The sequence below is a fragment of the Coffea arabica genome, chromosome 11c, assembly GCF_036785885.1.
Source record: "Coffea arabica cultivar ET-39 chromosome 11c, Coffea Arabica ET-39 HiFi, whole genome shotgun sequence".
NCBI classification, from domain to species: Eukaryota; Viridiplantae; Streptophyta; class Magnoliopsida; order Gentianales; family Rubiaceae; genus Coffea; species Coffea arabica.
The window spans coordinates 43,044,092-43,069,256 of NC_092330.1; the positions used below are offsets into that span (position 1 = coordinate 43,044,092).

The following is a 25,165-nucleotide window of genomic DNA, read 5'->3' on the forward strand; positions in this document are numbered from 1 at the left end:
AACTTCAAAGAGTTTCGATTTCTTCAGTATTGATCCCATTGCACCAAATTATGCACGTTTTTATTTCTCCTACCTGCTCTCTCGCTGCCCTCCGTATTCCGTGCCCCACGGATAACATGTTCTGTGATTTGTCAACCCCAGGAGTCACAAGGATAATAAAATCAAAGAAAAGCTTTTCACCAAGAAAGTGGAGATGGGTCATCTTATCTCTATCCGGATGGACAAAGAAATACTAATAGCACTAGGAAGTATTAGTAACTTCAAGAAAATGATAAATCTCCAAGTTTTACTTATCGTGTTAGTATTGATCAGTAGTTTATCTGCAGCCATACCACTCAGCTTGGGTTTTCAGCCTGCAACTTTTAGTGATAATTGTTGTTTGAACCCATTTTTAGCTGATAAAAATGCATCCCTGAAAGACTGTGTAATAGGGTTGGCCAATGAACCGGAGATGGTGGAGTGGATGAGGAAGATAAGGAGGGAAATTCACAAGAACCCGGAACTTGCTTATGAAGAATTAGCTACCAGTTCTCTGGTCAGGCGTGAGCTTGAGGAAATGGGAATCAAGTACCGGTGGCCGGTGGCGAAGACCGGCGTAGTAGCTGCTGTTGGAAGCGGCTCTCCACCATTTGTTGCTCTCAGGGCTGATATGGATGCTCTGCCCATTCAGGTTAGTTATGCAATTGTAAAGGAGATTAGAAATTAATCTCTTGCCAAAACAAATAAAATTACTAACTAATTCTGATTGTGGATTTAACAAAATTGGCATTTTCCTGAGCTGCCGAGTATATGTATATCATGGTCAATTGTGATTTCGCTGCTCTAAACAATTCCAGGCAAAAATAGGGAATGGGAAAGCAGTCCTTGAAAACAGAAAAGGAAGAAAGCAAATATTTGTGTCAGGAGTTAATCATGACAATCTTTTAAACATTCCAGCAGAAGGAATCTTCAAATGACCACCAAAATGGTCATTTGAAGCAAGGTGACTACCCTCAAAAAAAAAAAAAAGAAAGCAAGGTGACTTCTTGATGGTATTTGTCAGTCGTACAGACCCAAATTCTTTGCTCATATTCTGGTTTCTGCTACTAGCGAGTCTTGGTAGTCATATCTTGATAGAGTCTCTGCTGTCCTCAATCATCCATGTTGCAGATAAGTTTCTTCCTTTCTTTCTTTTTTTTTGTTTTCCCGTTGATTGTGAAATCTTGAGGAGTTGGTGCCACGTATAATTTTGCAAGAGGTGAAGTTTTAGTTTTGGTCATCGTGACTCAGCAATAAGCAAAAAGGGTTAGATTTATATGCAGAATAATCCATTGTAACTTTGTGAGTACCATCTAAAACTCGAATCTCGTATGTAATAGTGAGGTCGCAACTTAAACTGCAATTTGCTACCCGCATGTAGGAATTAGCAGATCTGGAACATAAGAGCCAAGTAGATGGTAAAATGCATGCTTGTGGACATGATGCACATACTTCAATGCTTCTTGGTGCTGCAAGGATACTAAAAGAACTCGAAAGCAGCTTACAGGTTTGCACATTGCACAATTTTAAATCAAGAGAAGAGGCAAGAAGCATCTTTGCACTTGTTTGCAATTTCACAAAATTTGATCATTGACACAGGGCACTGTTATTCTCATATTTCAACCGGCTGAGGAACGAGGTGAAGGAGCGAAGGACATGATAAAAGAAGGGGTACTTAAAGATGTCGATGCAATTTTTGGTGTGCACATCATCCACAAATTTCCCATTGGTGTTGCTGCGTCAAGGCCAGGACAGTTTCTGGCCGGCTGTGGGAGCTTTAAAGCAATAATAAAAGGAAAGGGTGGTCATGCTGCTGCACCCCAAGAATCGATCGATCCCATTTTGGCAGCTGCAACATCTATCATCAGCTTGCAGCATATCATATCAAGGGAGACTGATCCATTGGATTCACAGGTGACTTCAAGTTTCGACAATTTCTTTCAAGATTGACCTAGCCAAAAAAACTGTGTAGTTCAAAAAATCTGTTGTAATTTCCTGGGGTTTAGCTAAGCGAAGCTAGAAGTTTCAGGTGGTTTCAGTATCAATAGTCCAAGCAGGGACCTCTTACAACGTTATTCCAGAATCAGCTACTATAGCTGGCACTTACAGGGCATTTGGTTGGAAGGGCTTCCGTGATCTAAGAGAGAGACTAGAAGAGGTAACTAACAGATGCTCTTCCAAAACACTGCTGAGGTTCAAGAAACTGAAGGAAGAAACTAACATCACGCTATTTTCCTGCAAATGCTAGGTTATAAAAGCGCAGGCAGCTGTACATAGGTGTTCAGTCAAGATTGACTTTGACGGGAAAGAGCATCCAACGTTACCTCCAACAGTAAATGATGAGAGAATCTACGAACATGCTCGACAAGTTTCAAATTTGATTGTTGGGGAGGAGAACACAAAAGTAGCAACTATCTTCACAGGGAGTGAAGATTTTGCATCATACTTGGAAAAGATACCCGGGTCTTTCCTCCTGCTTGGAATAAGAAATGAGAAGATTGGAGCTATTTATCCTCCACATAGTCCATACTACACCATTGATGAGGACGTACTTCCCATTGGGGCAGCATTACATACTACATTTGCCTATTCATACCTTCGAAATTTGTCAATGTGCTCTAGTTCATAGGGAGACAGAACTTTGAAGTTGGAATTCTTCATTATTGCTTAGTACATACAGACGTTCAAACATGGATCATATAGTCACTTGACTTCTTGACGAAGTCCCTGATTGACTGTTTTTCCCTGGTGAAAAAAATGCAGGGAGTGTATGGTGTATAAGATTTATCTTCGATTAAACGGTGAGTTGTTTAAGATTTTTCGTTACTCTCCTTTATATTAAGGTATAAGATTCCAACGCTATTTGTGCTTTTATACTTAGTTGTCTTATATTTATCTTTTGTTTATGCAAACAAATTAGATGTAATTATTTGCATAAGCAATTGTAAATCTAAAAGAGGTAAAGCAATTTTTTCACGTTCTTAACACTGAATGGATTATATTAATTATCATTCATCGAATCGGAGATAGTAGAAAAAGATCAAATGATCATAGGGGTTGACCACAACGATTTGTTCTTTTTCCCTCGAGTTTTATGCAATTGACAAGATTAATCCTGATAATCGAATCTCATTCGTGACTGACCATGCTGTTCTGAGTCAGGTTATTCATTTTAACAGTTCCGCTAGTTAGGCTTTTAACATGATTATCTCCACTCCAGCAGAATTTTGGTTACCTATCTAATCAGATCCGGGCTTTGAACTGTTAGGATTGAAATAGTTTGGATAATATATATACGAGCTTATGCCCCAAAAAAGAAAAAAGAAAGAAAACGTCGAGGCAGGAAGTTTGCTTCTTGACGTAGTGGGATCTTCATCAATCATTCCCATTATAAGGAAAATGAGAAGTGGATCCGCGATGGTTACCATTTACATATTTATAAGGCAGCTTACCACGTAGCAATTAGTCAGGCTTTAGGGAGAAATAATTGGTTAAAAATTCAAGAAAGTTTCTTATTATTTCTTTTATTTTTAGCAGGAAGGGGTGGGGGATTAAGAAGGGGATTAGGACCCAAGACCACAAAGTCAAGAAAAAAAATGTTTGCTGAGAACATAAGAAAACCAAAGAAATGAATCAAAGTTCTGCATTACCAGCATGTCGCAGTACTACAAGGATTACCACGTATCTCCATTCATTACAACCAAACCACTATTCAACGGTGAAAATGCAAAGACGGAAATGGAACACGGAAAGAAGTATAAAACCAAAAACCATCACAGACAAATTATTTTCGAGTGGGATTGATCTCAAATCCTTTCCCTGAATATTACGGCCAATGAAACCACCAAATTGAAGACAACAAGCGCAGCTGATGGGAAAGAATTGAGTACACCTACAGACGGTGGAGAAGGTGGAGAAGCAGGAGCCATGTGCGCATGGTTATGCAACCGCTGCAGCAGCCACCAAAATAACAAGACAAGCAGCAAATGGTATTGTTGAGAACCTGAAAGCCATGTTTTAAATTGGATGTCGATGAAATTGTCAGAGCAATCTTAGTTATTGCTTGCTCAATTTCGGGCGTAGAGATGATTGCAATCTCTACATGATCATATGGTAGAAGTAGTAGTACAAATGATTGTTAAGAACATTGCCGTACAACTTCCTGTACGGAAGCTGTGCAGATTGTACTGCATATGTATGTAGGACGAGGGGCCTCTGACGGAGACAACCGTCCCAGGCAGTTCACGGCTTGGATGAGACCTCAAAAATTTGTGCGGCTTAAATCACGTCTTGTAACTCGATTTTCACGCCGTATGGGATCCACAAAAATGTTGTTCTAATGTTACTCGCTGTTGTTCTATTATTACACCTTGTACAGATGATGTTACACCATGTATAAATAGTGCTACACTTTCCGGAGCGGTTGTTTTGGCAACCGCTCCAGCCCCGCATCCATGTATGTATGCATGTTCTTACAACCAAACCCTAGTTGACGTCAATTTTTATGTATGTAACAATCAACTAGATGCTGGATCCTCATTCTTTTTGTGAAAAGAAAAGGTCAACAATCATTTTACTAATGCAAGTATCATTATTATGTCTGCTTAAGCTTAGGCTGTGGCTCAGATTCAACCCCTTCATTTGAACAAATGTTATGGCTCAAATGAGGCTAGGTTATATAATAAATTCAATGATATTCGGGTGGAGATGACTTACTATTCAGATAAGACTAGACTATGGCTCATTGGACCAGTTAACACGCTCATTTTCTATCAGAATATGTTAAGCTTGGAGATGTACTGTCTTGTTTGGTAGGCAAGTTTTTTGCCAAGTTTATCTGTTACAAGTTTTTTAAAAACTTTAATTATAGTAACCTCAAAAGACTTTTCAAAATTTTTAAACTATACACTTCAAAATATTCAAAAATTTATACACTTCAAAAATTTTTTAAAAAAACTGCTACTATAAATTACAGTAAAATTTTAGATAAATACCAAAAAATCTCACTTATAAAAAACAGGGCCTACTTACATTAACGAACTAATTTCAGTATTGCCTAGATATAGTAGTCCCATATGTCAACCTCATGAAAAAGTAGACCTAGCCTTATTTGTCCCTTGATGAGTTTGATAATTTTTTTTCCCCCGTCAAAATGTCAGTTGAGTTTGATCATTATTGATTAGAAGTTAGAACAACCACAATGAGAAGAGAAGAATGATTGACTCGGTACAATACAATGCCATGAGTGCATTAGCTGAGGCCCAAGTGGGATTCTACTCTTTAAGGCTTAGTTTGGGAGTTTATGAAGGAAGAGAAAAGAAAAGAAAAGATAGCTTAGGAAAGAAAGGAAGAGAAGGGAAAAGATGCATATTTCGTTTGGGAGTTTAATGAAAGAAAAGAAAAGAAATCTCTTTCTCTTATTTGAGAGTTGGAGAGATATGGAAAGAAAGGATTTTATGATAACACAACTTTACATATTTGCCCTTTCTATTTGTAAATCAAAGTCCAAAAATTAGCTTTTTTGTTCCCATAAATAGATTATTTGGACAAGACAAATTTCTAAAACAATTGCATATGCATTCCCACAAGGTGAATAATACAACAAATTTCTTGCTGGATTTCGATTCTCTTGCATGCATGTAAATCGCCTCAAGTTTACCAGTAATTATTCGATTATCTCAATCTTCACTTCTTCACCACTTGATCCATCCTAATGTTTATAAATTTTTATTTGTTGATGGTTAATGCACTGACAAGCATGACGTTTGGCATTTAATATTGAAAGTTTTCATCATTTGATTTTTTTTTTTAAAGAAAAATCATTCCAATAAAGGTATTTGAGAGTCAAATATCAAATAAGAACTTGGGACTCTCAAATAGCCAATACGTTTGCAATAGCCTGGGAACTTTGGCTCAACTCCAAATAGCCTGGGAACTTTGGCTCAACTTGGGACTCTCAAATAGCCAATACGTTTGCAATAGCCTGGGGACTTTGGCTCAACTCCAGAGTAACCACATCCCAAACATATAAACACAGATAAAATATTTTTCTCAAAAAAGAAAGAGACTTTGGTTGTTAGCAAGAACCAATAAGTATATTTATTGGTTGAAATACAATATTACATCCCAAACATATAAACATAGATAAAATATTTTTCTCAAAAAAGAAAGAGACTTTGGTTGTTAGCAAGAACCAATAAGTGTGTTTATTGGTTGAAAGACAATATTACTAAGTGTGTTTACTCTGGAGTTGAGCTGGTACCATAAAATACATAAACAAGATATACGTGGAATGCAACCCAAGTCAATAAAATGCCATGCAACCAAGTAACTCAAAATATACATAAACCAGGTTTACATGGAATTCAACTAGATTTCTTGTAGCATTCATATTTCCGAAATTCACATGAGCATTTACTCCTGATACAAAATAATTCTATCAATTTCTAAACAAAAATACACCCAATGATCTACATATTTTCAAAACATGAAATGTCCAGTGAGTAATTGGAATCATCTCCAATTTCCAAAACTAGCTTATATCTTCAAAAGTATTTCGAACATCTGATAACATGCTCATGTAGACAAAAGTGGCTAAAATCCATTCATCAATTTGTTCAAAATATTCCTACGCCTTTCCGATGGGCACCCAAAGAAGCTTCTTACTTTCTCGATGTTTTGACAAAGGAACACATAATAATCATCAATCAGGTCTGTCTCAACTCCAATATTAACAAGTTCATCATAAATCTCTTTCTCTGAATATACCCGTGGCCTAGATTTTTCAAGAATAGTATTACCTTCTCTTAGTGCATCAGCAACATTGTGAAGTGCACCCTTCAAACTTTCAAATTCTTCATCACATGTGACTTTTCTTTTCTTACCTTGTGTTGCTGTTGTTCCTTGAGATTGTTTGTTGTTACATGCCTTTGATCGTTGTGCATCCAACTCCTTACTTGAATTATTGAAGTTCTCTAGACTGATCTCATTTTGACATAGCATGTCGTCAATCTCAATAATACTTTCAAACTGCACTCCATTTGGTTCATTCATCCAACACATACGTTTCTCTTTCGCTGTTTCAGCACCCTGTCCTGTTGCCCTATCTTTAGCAAAAAGTTCTTCTAAGCTGTCATAATGGTTGATAACTTTAGTCTTCCAACTTATAGCTTCAGGTTTTTCCTAAGAACATGAAAGAAATTTGAAAAACAAGCATCATTTCAATGATAAAATAAAAAGCAATAAAGAAAGTAAAACTGTCAAGCTAGCATATACCTGTAGAAGTTGTTCCCAAACTTCAGGTTCAGCGCACCAAGTTTTTGTGAATGGATTCCAAGAAAAACTACTCAATTTTCCATTTCTAAAGAAATCATAGGACTCCTTGAAGTGTTCCTTGAGTGTCTTCAATCGATTCTTCAAATGGCTTTTGGTAAATTCTATTCCAAGTTTCTCCTTCAACTCATTGATAATATTATTGTATGCAGTTGGTATAAAAGTTCCGTCCACACGAAATCCTTTATAATGCTGATCCAAAAGGGCCTGAATGAAGACTTCATCCATTGCTAGAGTCCATTTCATGTTTTCCTTCATAATGCTTGGATCTTTCTTCATGCTTTTCAAGTACACAAACTATATTTGTAGAAGAAAACATAACAAGAACAGAATTTATGTACGTGCAAAATAACAGTTTTATATTAATTCTATTATGAATACATGGTTCTATAGATCCAAAAACATACAAAATCATATTAGACAAAAGAAGATTCATGTGGCAACTTGCATTTATAAACTCACACTACTAATATAAGAGTACAAGTTAACAAAAGAAGGATCACATGACCACTTAAACAAAAGAAATTAGCATCAAGTCAAGTTATCATAGTATATAATCATTCCACATTTGCATTGCTATTTCATTCCTTAAACTCTCTCCTTGAGCATGATCTTTTTCAGCAGATATATCGCCACTTTCTTCCTCCGATGGAGATTGACGTGCCAATTCCTCATCCACTTCATTAATGTACTCCAAGTCAGGATCAAACTCCATGAGAAAATTATGTAATATACAACAAGCAAGCACAATTTGTGATTGTATTTCAACACTATAAGTTGGTTGAGTATCTCCAATGATTGGAAACCTTTTTTTCAAGACACCAAATGCTCTCTCAATTGCATTACGCAATGATGAATGTCGCAAATTGAATAGTTCTCGAAAGTTTTGCGATTGTTGACTTGAGTATTCCTTCAAGTGATACCTTACATTTCTATAAGGTGTAAGAAGTCCCCTTCTCAACATGAATCCAGCATCAACAAGATAATATTTACCTATACAAATATCAAATAGTTACTACTTAATTAAATGCACTAAGAATAATTAACTAAGTATTACCATTAGGAATGATTAATTTATCTTCTCTAGTGAGCGCATTTTTTATGATCCTCGAATCCGATGCAGTTCCCTCCCAACCGGGTAGAACATATGTGAATCTCATATTCAAAGAACATGCAGCTAGCACATTTTGTGTTGGATGCTCTTTTCTACCACGATATTTTGCCGCATCAACGCTGGACACTTTAACGCGAACATGGGTTCCATCAATTGCACCCACACAATCCTGATAGTTATACACTATGTTAAAATATAATTTCTATATGAATTTACAATTTTTAAAATAAGGTGTCGAAAAATTGATATCACCTTAAAATATGGATAAAATCTTGCACTATTAAGTATTTCCGGAGGAACTTGTTCTCCCGTAGGCTGGTGAAGAAATTGATCCTCCAATGCTATAACTGCTCGTAAAACTCTATGAAAATGACGACTAACAGTTTCTCCGGAACGACGATAAAAGTATGACATTGTGATATTTTTTGAGGGAATTGTTAATATATGGAGAAATTTAACAACTTGCTCTTGCACCGTGGCTCTTTGAGTAGGTTGTAGACCACCATGTGTTTGCAATAAGTCACATAAGTGCCTAAAAGTTTCTGGCCCCATACGGATAACCTTACTCAAATATCCATTTGTACTAAGTTGCATCAATAATTCCTCTCGTACTAAATGACATTGTGCAGACCGATATCCAATGGGTCGATCAACATAACTTGCATGACTTAGTTTTCGAGCAAGTATCATCTTTATTACATGACAAACAATTTCAGTAGCAACTAATTGTCGCTTCCTTTGTTGAATGTCAAATTCTCCATCGACTTCATTTTGTTCCTTATCCATCTAAAAAGATTTGTAATAGGATACTAAATTTACAAATGAATAGATAATTAAAAAATAGATTTTATTTATTTACAAAGGTTATGGCATCATTATCAAGTACAATGCTAAAACTCTAAATATCAAGTTCAATGCTAAAATTCTAAATATCAATAGAAGAAGGAGTTCTCTAATAGTAATGTTTTTAAAGTGTTGACATAATCTATAGTAAATAATAAGAATAATGTAACATCCTAATACATAAAAGATGTTTTTAAATGAAGGTATTGAAACATAAATACTATTTTGTCTATTCAAACTTTATTGAAAAATTCTTCTTGCTCTAAATGAAGTTGATCAGGCAATATAAATGATGGTCAGTCCTAGGTTCAGTTCATACATTGCATAGAGAGAGAGAGAGAGAGAGAGATGTTTGTGCATTGTGTCTCTGTGTTTGGGCAGGCTACAGAGAGTTGGGGTCTCGGTACGGCTTGGTTTGGCTGCATGTGAAGAACCAATATCAAGAAAAGCAATGTGGTGCCTTTGAAGATGTAATGTTCTCTTGGGATTTTGCACGTACATAATTTGTATGACCATTATAGCACTCAATTCTTGTGAAACTTTTTTTTTGCACCGTGAGTATCTATTAACAATGTAGGATTCAAAGTTTTTTTTTTATCTACTATATTGTATACTTGATTAATTTATTTGTAATAACAGAGCAAGGTATGAAAATTTAAAGAATGTGTCAAGTTTGTCGAACTCTGTGGGTTTGAGATAATTGAATTCCGAATTTTTGTACCTACCTAAAGACAAAGTTTACATGGTCAGACTTGCAGAAGCTTCGGCAGTTTTAAACTTTACTATTACCAATCCTTACTTTGGACTGTTTTCAAGGCAATTTAAGGCTTATTATATACCCAGGATCGTAACTTGAGCAGGGACAAGCATGAAACCTCTTGGGGATGATGAATAAGGAGATCTCTAATTTTGTTTTTGAACATCAGCCTCCATTCAAAACAATACTTCTAGTATTACTATCTTTGTAATCATTTCAAAGAAACATGCATTATTACAATAACAGGGGCTAACATATTGTTTATGGACTCTGTGTTGATCATTTTACACTTTGAAGCTTACACAGGCAAATAAACAAACATAATGTATGCATTTAAATTTTATATTCATGTATCACCACCGAAACTTACATGTACCATAACCATACAAGATATAATCACAAATCAATAATATAAAGATCAAGATTTCCCGCAGACAAGAATTTTATACAGAAAGTGAACAAAAAAATTTAGAATATAAACAATAACAATCTACAAAAAAAAAATGCTTTTTCCATAATTTTCTAAAGAAGATTGAGCAAAGAAAGAAAGAAAGAAGAAATTGAGTCAAAGAAATACCTGTTATTGAATTGTAGGTGTTGAACGGAAGAAAGCCAAGTGAATCCAGTTGGAAGTATTGAAAGTAAGAACTGAGAAAAAGATGAATCGGTGGTTTTACAAATGACCTTTAGGATATATTGGGAATAATAAATTTTTGTATCAGCTTTTAAGGGACAAAAATGTCATATTAAAAATACCTTTTGCCGCCTAACAAGTTTCCGTCCATTTCTTCCCACTTTTGGGCGGAAAAATTTTCACCAATTGGAAGGGGTCCTATCCGTTCATTTCCCTTCTTTTCTGTCCATGGTAAAACTCCCAAATGAAGGAAATGGTACGGCTTTCTCTCTGGTCACTTTCTTTTCTGTCCTTTTCTCTCCATCCAAAGGAAGCCTAAAGCATCAAGGAGGAAAAGTAAGACTGGGCTTGAATTTGTAATTGTAAACAACTGCAATTTCCCGTACCCATTTCCCCTTTTTATTGACGTAATTCAAAAAAAAAGGAAAAAAAGACATAAGATATCCTTTTTAAGTTCCATGCCTTGGGTAATATCTTTCAACTACCTTTTTTCTTTTTAAAAAAGGATTAACTTATTGTGCGCTCTTTTTTTTTTTCTCTAAACTTAGTTTTGTGTAAAGTGCCAAATTTTCTCTATTGATTTGCAAACATTCCACAAAATTTTTGCCAAATTTCAATTAGATGGTTCTTTTTACTATTGTCTCTTTAACTTACAATCATATCTTACGGCGAACACTTCAAGCATATGTACTAGTAAATGTATCAAACTAACGAATTTTTGATGAAATAGTATTTGCTACCGTTGTATTTCATATTAAGTAATCAAATTGTTTGTTAAAAAAAAAACTACTAAGTACCACAAACAAGGATGAAGACAAAAAGTGACTAAAGAGTTGAGATTAGTGATAAAAACAAGAAAAGAAAAGAATAGAGCATGAGTAACAAAACCTTAATTATGGGCCATGGTAGAGCTAAACTTCCATTAAATCTTTTCCAAGTGGCCGTCCTCCCAAATTTTACCTCCTAAAGCCCACTTGTGATCCAATAAGCAAAAGGCCGAATCCATCCCAAAATCAAAATTTTATAGACAATTGTATATAGCACTCTCTCGTTATCAGTCATCACTGTTCTGTACTCTTCTGCTACTCTATCCCCTTCTCTGCAGCACTTCCTTCCCCGCCGCCGCCACCCCCTCCACCTCCCTACCACCCCCTTCCGACCAAAAAAAGAAAAGCCTTTCGGCTTTCTATGCAAATGGGCTCCTCTACAGCGCTATCTTTACACTCTCCTGCGAAGGTAATCTCAAGACCCTTCCCCCTACCACAAAAAAAAAAAAAAAAACAGAATTAAGTACATACTAGTGCAAAACTGCTTAAAAATTCAATTGTTCCCATTGTTTTCTGGAAGTTACAGATTAATTTGTGGCAGCATAAATGGAATCAAACGCTACAAGATGGCCAAGCATTAAGTAGCTCATCGCGCTATTGTGCTGCGCGGGGTGCTCAGTTATTTCCATTTGCTCCACTCAATAGAAGAAGTACAAGAAAAATATCCTTGACCGTTAGAGCGGCTTCCGGCGGTGTTTCCCGGCGGTCGGCGAGCTCTCGAAGAGTTTACAGAGAATCCCAAGCTCAAGCTCCGGCTCTTCCTGCGCCGGTTATGCAAATCGCTTCTTTTATTCTTCCAGCTGGTGCATTCATTGTTGGCACTTTTGGTATGGCTATTTCTTTCTTTCTTCATTATTTGTTTTGGCTTATTGCTTTGTTAATCTTTATTTTATGGTCTTTAATTGGAGTGGGCTTGGTTTGGTTTAATTTCTATGCATGATGGAGAATGTGAATTGATGGAGAATGTGGTTGTCTTGATTGAATAGCTAATTAAAGGTTCAGTTGTTAAGATAATATTATGCTTTAAATTTATTTTAGCATATTTTTAGCGTACTGAACAGTGATGCGTCTTTCACTCTATGCTGTTATATGCATTTTGCACTACAGCTAAAAGAAGCACCTTTTTTTTCCTGTTTGATACACCTGGGACATTGTTTATCTTCCAAACAGCAGATCGTGATAAGTTGTTACCACTATCAATGGCCAGAGTGTGTCCTTTTAAAAAAAAATTTTCCAATTGTTAATAGTTTCTTAATACTCTTGTTGGGTGCTTATATGAGTCAGCTTTATAGCGTTACTCTTGCAAGTATGAAACTTCGGGCGGCATAAATGTGATCTGGGAAGGTAGGAACTAGGAACTACCTGAAATAGCAGCTCATATGTGCCCAACTAGTTTGGTCAATAATGTGATTGACCTCGGTATACACATCTTGCTAGAGTTATTTGTGCAACTTTTGAATATTGAGGAATTATAATAAATGAAGAACAGTGATTGGTTTTATTCTAAATAGAAACATGTCTCTTTGAAAGTGCTCTTTGGCTGTTGTACTTCAAGTTTTCATTTCCTGTAATCCTTTTGCAGTTTCAAGCCAAAGAAATTTGATTTTGATCATATTTTGTAGGAATGGTCTATTGAGTACTGAATTTTCTGTAAGAATGTGCTTCAGCAAGTAAAATTAACCTATGTGATAGTGAAAGTAGGTTTCATTGTAATAACCATTTTGCTTCTTTGCTCTAGGGTTTACTTCATTTCGTTGTGTATATTGATACTTACAATAACATGTCATTTTCTTGATTTTTTCTTCCATTTTGTCTTTTCTCGACTCATCCTTTAAAGTGTAAAACCTGCATTTCCCCCTTTTTTGGTGGGTAAGATTGGTGTCAACAGGCGATTGTTTGGCAATTTGATCTCACCAATCTGTAGATCCTATGTCAATTCTCTTAGATTGCTTCCCTAAACAATTATTCATCTAAAAAATAAAAAATATTCTCAAGGGGTCTACTAATTTGTTTTTTCAGCTGACAGTTCTATGGAAATTGGTGGAGAAAGTCCTTGTGCCAAAACGAAAAAATTCTCTGTCAGAAGAAAACAGATCTTCTCAAGGTGTGAAATGGTCCTTTGCTCCTGGGACCAATCTATTATCTGCTTTTGGTGCGAAGGTTGAAATAGAATCCAAGCAGAGGCTAAATGAGTTTGCCAAAGAACTTCGGTTATTCAGAACAGTTGACATGTCAGGTAATGTGGAGTAATTGCCTTATCTAGCTTCAATGAGTTTTCATACTGCTGCTTGTATATTGCATTGCCTTGAACTCCATATCTATTATTACATATATACATGGATATTGAAATTTGTTTTATCACACTAGTGAGGAACTGTATTTTCACAATTACTTTCCTTTGTTCTTGATGTTCTGCCTTGCTGATTATCCAAATTGGCGCCCTAGTTCTCTTTTCACAAGTATTTGAGTAAATTATGTTGTCCACATTGTACATCCTAACTTGTGTTAGCTTGCTGGGTTAACTAAATCTTTCATCTTATTCGGCAAAATACATCATCTTTTGATATTAGCAAACTGTTTTTTTTTTTCACAGAATTTTTGGTTTGACTTACAATAAGGTTTTGGCAGGCCGTAACTTTGGTAATGATGGACTTTACTTTTTAGCTGAGGGCTTGGCATACAACCAGGTATAAGGACTGACAGTGGCTACGTATGCATGTGCTTATTTGGTAGCAATAGAAAACAGAACACCATAAGCAGGAGTAATATGTCCATTGAAAACTGAAAGATCCAACCATGTTGTCAAATTATGTAAGTAGTCCTGGATTATGTAGCAATGATCCCTTGATTTGTGCTTCTGTTCCTCAGACTGCTGAGGAAGTCAGCTTTGCTGCTAATGGAATAACTGCTGATGGAATAAAGGCTTTTGATGGTGTTTTGCAATCCAATGTTGCCCTAAAAACTCTGGATCTCTCGGGGAATCCCATAGGTGATGAAGGAGCTAAGGTAACAATGCTTTTTAAAAGTTCTATTTGGTGAATGTTGTCCTTGAATTTGCATTTTAACTTTGAGATCTTCTTTGATGAGATATGGTTATTCAAGCTGTTATCCAGATGTTCATTGGTTGCGCATGACAGCTAAGATTCTCATTTGTCTACTTTGACACTTTGAGATCCATGCTTTAACTGTTTAAGATCACGTTGCTTCTGAAATTCTTGTGTTTCTCTTTTTTGTGGTTTAACACCCGGAGAAACTGTTGTTAGGCGGGGCACACAAGCTGGCCAATATGTTTTTCTTATATGTCTATTAAGGGGGCTGCATATGCCGCTGTTGCACAATTCTCCTATAGACTTTATGTCTGTATTATGTTGCATGGACACAAATGCAATGCTTATACAGGCTGGGACCTGAACATTGGATGCATGTGTACTATTTGAATTATTATAATTCATAGAAGAGTCCTGATGAAGTTTGTCTTCAATTTTTTTTCTGTTTTCTTTTTCTGGTAATAGAATCTAGTTCATCCAGAAAGTGGCCACTGAGAATTGCTTTCCATTTCTTTTGAGTTTATGTCTTCTTGTTAAGTGAAGTTAGTTATAAGTCTTAGTATGTATGAATGATGCTGTTAGTAACTGCTCAGACAAAATTTTTTAACCAAAGCTGCTGCTAGACATTGGTGACCTTTCTTTCCCAGAATTTTTGGGGCGATATAATGTTTAAACATTCTTCTTTGCAGTACTTACGTGATGTTCTGTTGGAAAATTCCAGTATTCAAAAGCTTCAGTTGAACAGCACTGGATTGGCTGATGAGGTTGGCTTCCTTTAACTTCAATGTGGCATGAGATTTCTGCACATATTTTAATACAAACATAAGCTAAAAAACTTCATTGAAAATAATTTGCTTACATGAGATCACCTTCATTGCAGGGAGCAAAGGCTATTGCTGAGTTGTTGAAGAAAAATTCAGCTTTGCGTATTCTTGAACTCAACAACAATCTCATCGATTACTCGGTATGGTTTTAATGTCATTTCCACTGTCAATGCTATATAGATTAATCTTTATCTTTACTAAACTTCTTCTTCTGTTGTTTATTTGGAAATGGAGGTAGGGATTTTCAGGCATTGCTGAAGCACTTCTTGAGAATAAAAGCATACAGGTCTTGTATCTCAAGTAAGTAGATCTCATAGGAGATATCTCCCTTTCCTTGTAGCGTTGGTTATACATGCTCCCTTACACATAAGAATGAAGAAGAGTTTTCTCAAACTATATATCAGGCCAAATGGTTTTTAATTAATTGCTCCTGAAAATTCGGTTTACTGCTTTTAGCACATTGCATGTGCTTTTGGATTTGTAATACTTGTCTTATTGTCTTTGTTATATTCAAGTGGAAATTATGGTGGTCCTTTGGGTGCTGCTGCTCTTGCTAAAGGTTTAGAGGGGAACAAGTCATTGAGGGTAAACTTCTACTTCATCTTTCTGACCCCTTTTTCCCATTCCCAGACCAAAAGACCGTGTGAAATTTTACTGTCCTTTTCGTCTAAAATTCCAACAAATACGAAGATGACAAACCATTTTTGTTTCTGTTGGTTATTTGGCTTCAATAATCGCTCACATACCCGAATTCCTGTTAATTGACCATATGGCTAGCAACTTGATACATCTGCAGATGGAACTATTGTGCATGGATGACCATAAAAGGGTAGTGGCCCATGAACAGCTACATGGAATCTGCAATGCTTGGAAATTTATGAATGATAGTGATAAATCTAAGATATGTTTGATATGAAAAAAAAAGTGTAGATATTGGAAATATCTAAATTATTTTCCTCAACTGAATTAATCTGTTCGTCTTGTGTTTAAACATAGACGAATCAGTTTCAGGTAGAACGGTGATGCTTTTTGGTTTATAATCTGTGTTCATTATGCTTTGTTTGTCAGACATAGTTTACTAGTATTATTGTTTGCTGGATTAGTCTTGCAAATCATCTTAAATTTTCTTCAATTTTCCATTGCCCAACTTTATATTGCTTATTTATGTAGTGAAACAAAAAGAAATCTATATTAGTGTCCGCTAATGTGTCTCTTAGACTATGGTGTCTGCACCTCTGCTTATAACTTGGGTTTCATGGGACACAGCTGTAAAGTCTTTAACAATGAATTACTACTCAGTTTCAATCTCAAAGGTTAAGCCAAAACTTGTTAGTTGCTATGTTGAAGTGAATAATATGATGACATAGCAACAGGTTTTTTTGTATCCTTATATTCTAACATCCTATTTCTGTTTAACTGAGGTTGCATTGCTCTTGAAATGCCTAGGACCTTTTTTTACATGGGAACTCTATTGGAGATGAAGGCATTCGTGCTCTGATAATCGGCTTATCTATACATAAAGGTTCTTACTGTAACCTATTATTTTTCAGTCTATCATAAAATGTCAGTGCTACAATATTCAACACTAACAGTACTTTACAGGGAAAGTGACCTCTTTAGACATTGGGAACAATTCAATCAGTGCAAGAGGAGCATTTCATGTGGCCGAGTACGTAAAAAAAAGCAAAAGCTTACGTTGGATAAATATCTACATGAATGATATTGGAGATGAGGTAAAGGATAGTTCACTTCCTTGAATGGATAAAGTGTTCATTTTTTTTTGGGAGGGGCTTTTGGGGGGGGGGGGGGGGGGAATGGAGATGATGATAAGGTTAAATGAGGGAAAACATGAATGTTTATGTTTATAAGACTTCGGAGTTTTTGCTTGCTTTGTTAAGGCAATTTATGTTGGTGCTTCTATCTTAAGTCACATGTCATAACTAAAATATCTAATGTTGTTTCTCTTCTAGTTCTTTGCATGCTAAGGAATGAAATAATTTGTTGTAACCAAAAAAAAGAAAGCATGTAGCTACCTTGCATCTCAAGTGTTTGTAGAAATGTACCAAGCTATATTTGAGAAGCAGAAAATTAATGGATTTTCACTCCATTTTCTCATTTCTCCTTTCTTAATTTTATATCAACATATATGTCTTGAAAGATGTTTTTAAATGTTGCTTTTCAATAATATTAATTAAGAGGTTAGCTGATTGGAACGCAAATCGATCAAAACTAATAGTACTTTTTCGTCACTAATTGTTAGGGAGCTGAGAAAATAGCAGAGGCTTTGAGGCAGAACCGTTCAGTGACCGACATAGATTTGGTACTTTTATCATTTTTTGTGATGTAATTGTTTCAGAAGACTAGCATATTTTGAAAAGCTATACAACTAGCTGTTAGAATGGTCATGATCCTGAGGGACTTTCACAGGGGGGAAATGACATCCATGCCAAGGGAGTCGCTGCCATAGCACAAGTTTTCAAGGACAATGTTGTCCTTACTTCAGTTAGTTGCTACCTCCCGTGTTTTTCCATTGTTTTGGAATTTAGAATGTTGCTTAGCAAGTCAGATCTGTCTCTTTCTTTCACACACACAGTTGGAGATTGGTTATAACCCCATTGGTCCTGATGGAGTGAAGGCATTGGCTGAGGTTCTCAAGTTTCATGGAAACATAAAAAACCTTATGCTTGGTTGGTGTCAGGTAACCTGAGAAATTTTGACTGCTTTGGCCCTTGTAAAGGAGCTCTTTGATGATGTATTAGTTTCTTGCAGATTGGAGCCAAAGGTGCTGAGTTCATTGCTGATATGCTGAAGTACAACGGTACCATATCAACCCTAGACCTGCGAGGCAATGGACTTAGAGATGAGGTTATTTGCTTCAGAATAATGATATATTTTTCTGTTGCAGTTCGTTAGTATGCTCATCTAAAAATGTGATGCTGAAGATCTCTTATTTTCTTGAATTTATATTTCTTAGGGTGCCATATGCCTAGCTCGTAGCTTGAAGGTTGTAAATGAAGCTCTAACCACGCTAAATTTGGGATTCAATGAAATCAGAGTACGGCATTATTTTTGCATTAGATTTTCAGACAGTGTAAATTGTTGCCTTGCATCATTTCTGACATCATTTTTGTGCACAGGATGAAGGAGCTTTTGCCATTGCTCAGGCACTCAAGGCCAATGAAGATGTTAGGCTGACTTCATTAAATTTTGCCAGCAACTTCCTCACCAAATTGGGACAGGTAAAATTTGCACGGTTCTCTGCCTCGTGATGGTTTCTCCTTTTCCACTTTTAATGCATACTTAAAAGGGTATAATTATATATCGCTGCAGACTGCACTAACAGATGCTAGAGATCATGTCTTGGAGATGAATGAAAAGGAAGTCTCTATTTTCTTTTAGATGGCATCACATTACAGGGCAAGTATAGAATACTCTGTTTGAACTGGAAAACATGGGGGAGCCATCCGAGTTGGCAGATGATTTTGCCAGTCCTGTACGAGTAGATGTCCGCATCCGCTTCCCCCTTCCTCTGTGGACTTCATCTGAGACATGCAATGTAACTGAGGGAACATGGGAAATTTTGGTACCGAACGCAGCAACTCCGTTCATGCTGCTTTTTCTCCCCTAATTTTTTTTTAGTGTTTCTTGCATCACAAAGCTTGGTTTTGTTGGATGTACATTGAAAAGAATAGTTTGAAAAGTAAATTTTCCGATACTTTGTTGTCATGCTAGTCCTTTGATGGGCTATGATTTCCACTCTAGTCTCTCAACTGCCACTTCTCACCATAAGAATACTCAAAAGGCCAACAAAATAGGGTCAAAATTATGTTCAAATTTTACATAACCAGAGCAATGCTGTGGCTGGAGATAATTTGGCTTGCGATGTACTTGCAGTCTTGATCCTCGGCCAGAGTCCCAGACCTTGTTAGTTTTGTGCAGCAACCAGGGTTGGGAAGCTACCCGGACAAGCGGGGGTGCCTTTTGGAGTCATTATAGAGATATTTGGGAATTTGTTTTACTAATGTGGAATAATACTGTCCAATTTTTCAAGAAAGTCAAAGCGTATACAAGAAAATTCGGTGGAATATTTTTATGTTTTCATGCATGGATTCTTATTTATTTATTTATTTATTTATTGTGGGACGTGCATGTCTTCTTAATTAATATGCCCAGGCCACAAGGAAAGAAAAAAAAAAAAAAAAGAAGAGAATTTTTTCCCACGTGCTCAAAAGAAAAACTCTGATTGAGTGATTTCTTTTCCAAGAAAGATCAATGTCTCCAAATGCTTCTCCCCTGAAAAAGCAGAAAGAAAAAGAATGTCATCCAAGTCTGACGAAGACGATACTGTTGTGTAAGATAAAACAATCACATGTAATTTTGCCCCCCAAAAAAAAAATTTTACGTTGGTCGTACAGAACCGGCGCTGCATGAGTTCGCATGTATTTCTCAACCTAAATTCTTCACTTCGGAAGCCGCGAGAAGGGAAATAAATAATGCATGAATTTGCTAGGAAAGAGGGTCTGCTACTTTGCTATATATTTATATGGCTGTGTAATATCTTTTTTGGTTCATTTTTGCTTTTTTTTTTTTTCTTTTTCTTTCTGTCAGTTTGTTATGGTATACTAGTAAAGCTTTTTTTTTTTTTTTTCTTCCCCCCCCCGGGCGGGAGGGGGAGGGAGAGGGGGAGGGGGAGGAGGAAGGGGAATGGGAGGTAAGGAATATTCACTAATTTGGCGTCGTATGCTATTTTAAATGGGGAAGAAAATCCAACAGCTATTGACAATATTGCATGTCTAGGTAGGTTCCAGAAGATTTGAACATCAATCATCTCGCAAATGGCAATGCAAACTTCTGAAATTGTCCAAGTACTTACTCAATATTTCATAAGGACAAACAGTTCGTCTTTTCTTTTCTTTTTTTTTTTTCCAATAATATGTAGCTAATAATTTCCTCAGTCAGTACGTACGTGATTGAAATTCGTAGCTAGTACAGTATTAATAATAATTCCAGCACTTCATTTTCAAACGAGTTGAATTATCAATCGAATCGTTGTCTCCCACTATTATTATTGTTTAAATATCAACTGGCTTAGGTCCTTCGCATGCTAAATGAAACAGAAGGTTATCGTACCATTTCCATTTGTAGCGTGCGTATGATGCTTAATTTATACTGAAAGTTAGTTAAGAAAAACTTGAGAATTCGTTCCGATGGCAGAACGGAAATGAATTAACTGTACAGTAAACAAACGAAAAAGAGACGCACAGTAAACAAAAATGGAAGCCGTAGAAGACTGAACAAACGCATTCCAAAATACCCATATACTACTACTTTTTATTTCATTTATTCCCATAACCAAGTAAAAATCTGGATTGTTCTTTTTTTTAAAAAAAAAAAAAAAAAAAAAGGAGCAAAGATCTAGATTGAATCAACTCAGCATCATGACATATGACATGCATAACACATATTCCATACCCAATCGCCTAGCTAAGTAACCCAATATATTTCTCCTAGTTCGTACGTACCAGCTCCCGAGCAGTGACATTACTAGACATGACCAGCTCCTGACTAGGATATCTTCACAACAACAACTAGTACGCAGCATGCAGCATAGAGTAATAGTACTAGCTAGAGGCAAAGTAGTAGTAAAAGATTACCAAATATTGTAGACTTCGCAGTTGAGAGACATAGCGTAATCAGCAAGACGTCGAGGAGGTGCAGGATCATTATTATGGAGCCTCCAGTCGATACCAACCTTGAAGAGATGACGAGGAGGTTGGGGCCAGTTGCCCAGGAGGCTCAGCGTATGGACGGCGTCAACGTCTCGCGGAGTCCTACAAAGGATTGCCAGCCTGGGATTCTGCACCAGCGGGGAGTTCATAACCCAATTATGCAGATTGCGACGCTGACGTCCCGATCTTTGACGGAGACTTTCATGAGCGTAGGCATTCACGATCAAGTCCCCTTCAAACAGAGCTAAAATATCACCAACTCGACCTTGTTGTGAAACATCCAAATCGCCCTTGTTCCCCCACCACTGCAGCACCTCAATCACATCGCTCGCCAGATTGTTGTGGGCTTCAAGAGCCCTCAGCTGCTGGAATCCACTTCTGTAAAGTAACAAGCTCTCTCTGAGGTATGGATCCAGCGGTGGCCAGACCGCATCTGCCATATTTCTCAACCTCACACAGAAATCCACCGCCTGCTAATGCTCTTGCTCGCTGTGTACTACCATATAGTATACTAACTAAACTCTACAGGCTAAAGCAGAAGAAGAGAGAGAGAAGAGGGAGATAAAAAAAAAAAAATGCGTTGCATTTGCATGCTCCGTCGGAGACTTGCAGGGTTTGTATTTATACAGGAAGCTGTGTAATTCTTGTCCTTTTTCGCTTTTTGTCTTTTTCCGCTCTGACAGTTAGTTTTGGTAACAGAATTTTAGATAGTGGGGCCATAAGGAGTCTCGGTTATATATTGATACGTACTACTAAACATCATCTAGAAACTTCTTTTTTTTAAAAAACAGAATAATAAAATAATTGTTAATTGACCTGAGAAAGCCAAGCACAGACAAAGAACATATTTATATAAAATTGAACACACCATGAAAGAAAACGATATCTTTTTTTTCTTTCTCCGACAGAAAAGAAAACGATCTTGAAGATAGAATATCTAGTCAAATTGGCATCAACATAGAGGTAGAATGGTTGACGGAAGAGTCTGTAAAGTGAAAATTTTGTTGCGGCTCCCAACAAAAGCTGCCTTTTCTCTTGATTTTTTTCGGAGTCGATAAATCTATTCTATTCTATGTTAAAGGAAAAAAAGCGAATCTAAAAAAGTTCAAAAATAATTTAGAGGGGACTAAATCATCATCGAATTAGATGAATATACAGCATATTTATCTAAATTTTTTTAAAAATAAACCACTTAAAGATGACATTTTTTTTTAGAAACAAACCACCGCCTTTTCTCGTGATGTCATAAGAATGATGAATGGATCGGGTAGTTTTAGATGGTACGACTATCTTTCTATTCCTGGCATAACAGACAAAAACATGCTTTACGCCTTGAGCAATAAGTTTCTATCCTTTAGTATTTACGTACTTTGACTCTCCTCTCCTGCATATAATTTGGCCACGATCAGTAAATAGTAGTCTTTCATATTCTAGAAAATAGAACGAAAAATGACTTTTAAAACCGCGTGATTTTAGAAAGCCATTTGGATTGAATCTTAGGTGTAGTAATTGGTTTGGTTCGGTTAAATAAGTCTCACAATAGATATTATACACGTCTCACACTTTTGATTATGTTGCCATCCTTTGTTGACAAACATCTCATGTCAATTTTTTCATTTCTTAAATTCCAATAGTTACTAACAGGGTAAAAAAAAAAAATTACAATAGATTTAAAAAATAAAAAGTAACAGAAAAATGAAATTTTGTTGAATTTTCTGCGGTACATTTTATTTTTTTTTAAATTATATATTATTTTTAAAATGTGTAGGTTTTGCACCATACATATATATACAATTTGTGTTGGTTCACATTACGTGTCGTGTGTAATTATTTGGCAGCCAGCTTACCAAATTGTAGTGCTTAATGAAAGTGGAGAAGAAACTTCTTGATGGCGTCTAGAGCCTACACTACGAGAAATTGCATGCTGAAAAACTACCCTCCTTAAAATTATTCTTTGGCTAGTCGAAATTTGATCCCACCTCAATACATAACATGTACACAAATGGGCTATAATATAATTAAAAGAAGATTCAAAAAAAAAAGAAAGAAAGAAAATGGAAATGCAGCCATTAACACCAAAGCAAACGAGCAGCATTAGTTGCAAGACAAAGTGGAAAACATAAAGATGGAACAAAACCAGTCCCAAATACACCCCCCCCCCCCCCCGGTTCTCTCTTGCTCCTTTCTTCCCAAAAATAAACTAAAGATCTAGGTTTCCATTTATGGTTTTTCTATAATACGAGCTTGCTAGATAGCAGCAACTAGAAAGCAATAGTAAAGGGTTGAACTTCCAAGTCGAGAGTTATGGCGTAATTAGCAAGATATTGAGGAGGTATAGGATTAAAGGCACTGCATTCGACAGCCACCTTAACAACCTGATCTTCAGGCCAGATGCCTATGCGGGTCAGAGTATGGACGGCTTCAACGTCTCGGGGAGTCCGACAATGTATTGAAGTCGGGGGATTCTGCACCAAATAGGAATAGGAGTTGACGATCAAATTACGCAGAATGTCACCCTGAGCTTGCAAGCCTTGACGGAGATTTTCTTCCATGGCGGAACCCAGGTTCAATTCCTGTTGATTAACAGCTAAGGCGTTCTCATACGCATCTCGGTTTGGATGATCGGAAGGGTGGTTGTTCAACCACGATTGCAGCAGCCCAATCACTTGTCTCGTCCGACTGTTGAAGCTTTCAAAGTCCCTCTGGTGATACCCTCCAATTCTGTGAAGTAACAAACTCTCTCTTAGAAGTGGCTGCAGCGGCGGTGCCATGCCTTCAATATCTTCCATATTTCTCAGCATTTCTGATCTACAATCAACAGTCCGCAGCAGAAGAGGGAGATAAAATGCGTGCCCTGCTTACTCAGCTGCTTCTTGCGTAGGCCAGAGAAAGAGAGAGAGAGAGAGAGAGCTGTATATATATATATATATATATATATATATATATATATATATTGTCCTTTCTGGCTTTTTGTCTTTTTGGGGCCGTTAGTCAGTTATGGTGGAATCTCGACAATTTGATGTTGGTTTAATAGATACGGATACTCGCTTTCACGGTTACGTTGTTAAATAGTAGCTAGTAAAAATCTATACCCTCCTCTAAATCCTGATTACATTTAAATTTCATCTGCAACCTCCGTCTCCGTGTGTAACAATTAAGCTACCATGAAGTTAATTGGTTTATTTCTTATTAAGATTGGATGTACCGAAGCATGCTCCTCTACACACCTAATATGTCCATTTATATTCATATAGGAGAAACTTCGTGCTGAAAAACTAACATTTGGTATAACAGACAATATTACGTTCTACACCTTCCTTGAGCAATAAGTAGCTATTTTATACTTCACTCTCTTGCAGACTGTTTCATGTATACTTGTTTTTCCATAATCAAAAAAATAAATAGTCTTGCATATATTAAAAATAGAATTTTAAAAAAAATGGTTTGCAATGAAAAAAATAACGTGATTTTAGAAAACCAATTAAATTGAGTCTTAGATGTAGTCCTTGGCTTCACTTAAATCTTGATCATCTTTAGTTTGCACAAATCTTACATCTTGCAATTGTAGTATAAAAAAAAAAAAAAATCCTAGCAAATTTCATGATGATGTACTATTTTACTTTGCCCAAAAAAATAAGAAAGAAAGATGTAATACTTTGCTAGTAAAAACATGAGCGACTTCGCAAATGTAGATATAAGTTGCTGTGGAGGTTTAAACCTTAACACAAAAGATGCCGTGTCAAGTTATTATCATCCTTAATTTCACAGAGTAGAGAAGATTTGCCAATACGACGGCGGGAATTGAGATATTAAGACTAAAGCAACAAAATGGGGATGTTGTACCAGAGACCATGTCATGGGGATGTTGTTGAATCATAAGTCCATTTTTGTTGATTTACAGTAAACATCCTCTCCAATTAATTGGCAGGCAGCTTGATGCTTAGTGAAAGAAGCGAAAAAAGCTGTACAGTAGGAGAAATTTCATGCTGGAAATTACATTGGGCTAGTCTAAATGTGATCCTCACTTCATACATAGATAC

General features: G+C 36.4%; 3 protein-coding genes across 9 annotated transcripts; 2 read left to right on the top strand and 1 right to left on the bottom strand.

The window, feature by feature from the left end:
- The first annotated feature begins 70 nt into the window (after nucleotides 1-70).
- On the top strand, nucleotides 71-2,817 carry LOC113716936 (IAA-amino acid hydrolase ILR1-like 2). The gene is made up of 5 exons (XM_027241494.2): nucleotides 71-670; nucleotides 1,400-1,525; nucleotides 1,618-1,932; nucleotides 2,048-2,176; nucleotides 2,267-2,817. Exons 1-5 carry the CDS (start codon nucleotides 194-196, stop codon nucleotides 2,645-2,647), a joined length of 1,428 nt encoding a protein of 475 aa, XP_027097295.1. The 5' UTR covers nucleotides 71-193; the 3' UTR covers nucleotides 2,648-2,817.
- Nucleotides 2,818-6,358: 3,541 nt separating this feature from the next.
- LOC113715403 (uncharacterized) lies at nucleotides 6,359-11,071 on the bottom strand. Of its 6 annotated transcripts, none has more exons than XM_072071208.1 (5): nucleotides 10,821-11,062; nucleotides 10,642-10,712; nucleotides 8,717-8,811; nucleotides 8,408-8,633; nucleotides 7,786-8,343 (listed from the first exon to the last, which is right to left on the bottom strand). In XM_072071208.1, exons 1-5 carry the CDS (start codon nucleotides 10,847-10,849, stop codon nucleotides 7,895-7,897), a joined length of 870 nt encoding a protein of 289 aa, XP_071927309.1. In that variant the 5' UTR covers nucleotides 10,850-11,062; the 3' UTR covers nucleotides 7,786-7,894. The 6 variants fall into 6 exon arrangements, with proteins under 6 accessions (XP_027095388.2, XP_071927308.1, XP_071927309.1 ...); XM_072071205.1 differs by having other exon boundaries at nucleotides 8,717-9,250; nucleotides 10,821-11,060; XM_072071204.1 differs by having other exon boundaries at nucleotides 8,717-10,028; nucleotides 10,821-11,060.
- Nucleotides 11,072-11,814: 743 nt separating this feature from the next.
- Nucleotides 11,815-19,122, top strand: LOC140016876 (uncharacterized). Of its 2 annotated transcripts, none has more exons than XM_072070965.1 (18): nucleotides 11,815-11,934; nucleotides 12,052-12,352; nucleotides 13,552-13,761; nucleotides 14,154-14,212; nucleotides 14,394-14,531; nucleotides 15,262-15,336; nucleotides 15,453-15,536; nucleotides 15,635-15,696; nucleotides 15,912-15,981; nucleotides 16,843-16,918; nucleotides 16,999-17,129; nucleotides 17,657-17,716; nucleotides 17,824-17,898; nucleotides 17,990-18,094; nucleotides 18,166-18,261; nucleotides 18,371-18,451; nucleotides 18,534-18,635; nucleotides 18,727-19,122. In XM_072070965.1, exons 1-18 carry the CDS (start codon nucleotides 11,887-11,889, stop codon nucleotides 18,793-18,795), a joined length of 1,842 nt encoding a protein of 613 aa, XP_071927066.1. In that variant the 5' UTR covers nucleotides 11,815-11,886; the 3' UTR covers nucleotides 18,796-19,122. The 2 variants fall into 2 exon arrangements, with proteins under 2 accessions (XP_071927066.1, XP_071927067.1); XM_072070966.1 differs by having other exon boundaries at nucleotides 11,827-11,934; nucleotides 12,067-12,352.
- The last annotated feature ends 6,043 nt before the right edge of the window (nucleotides 19,123-25,165 follow it).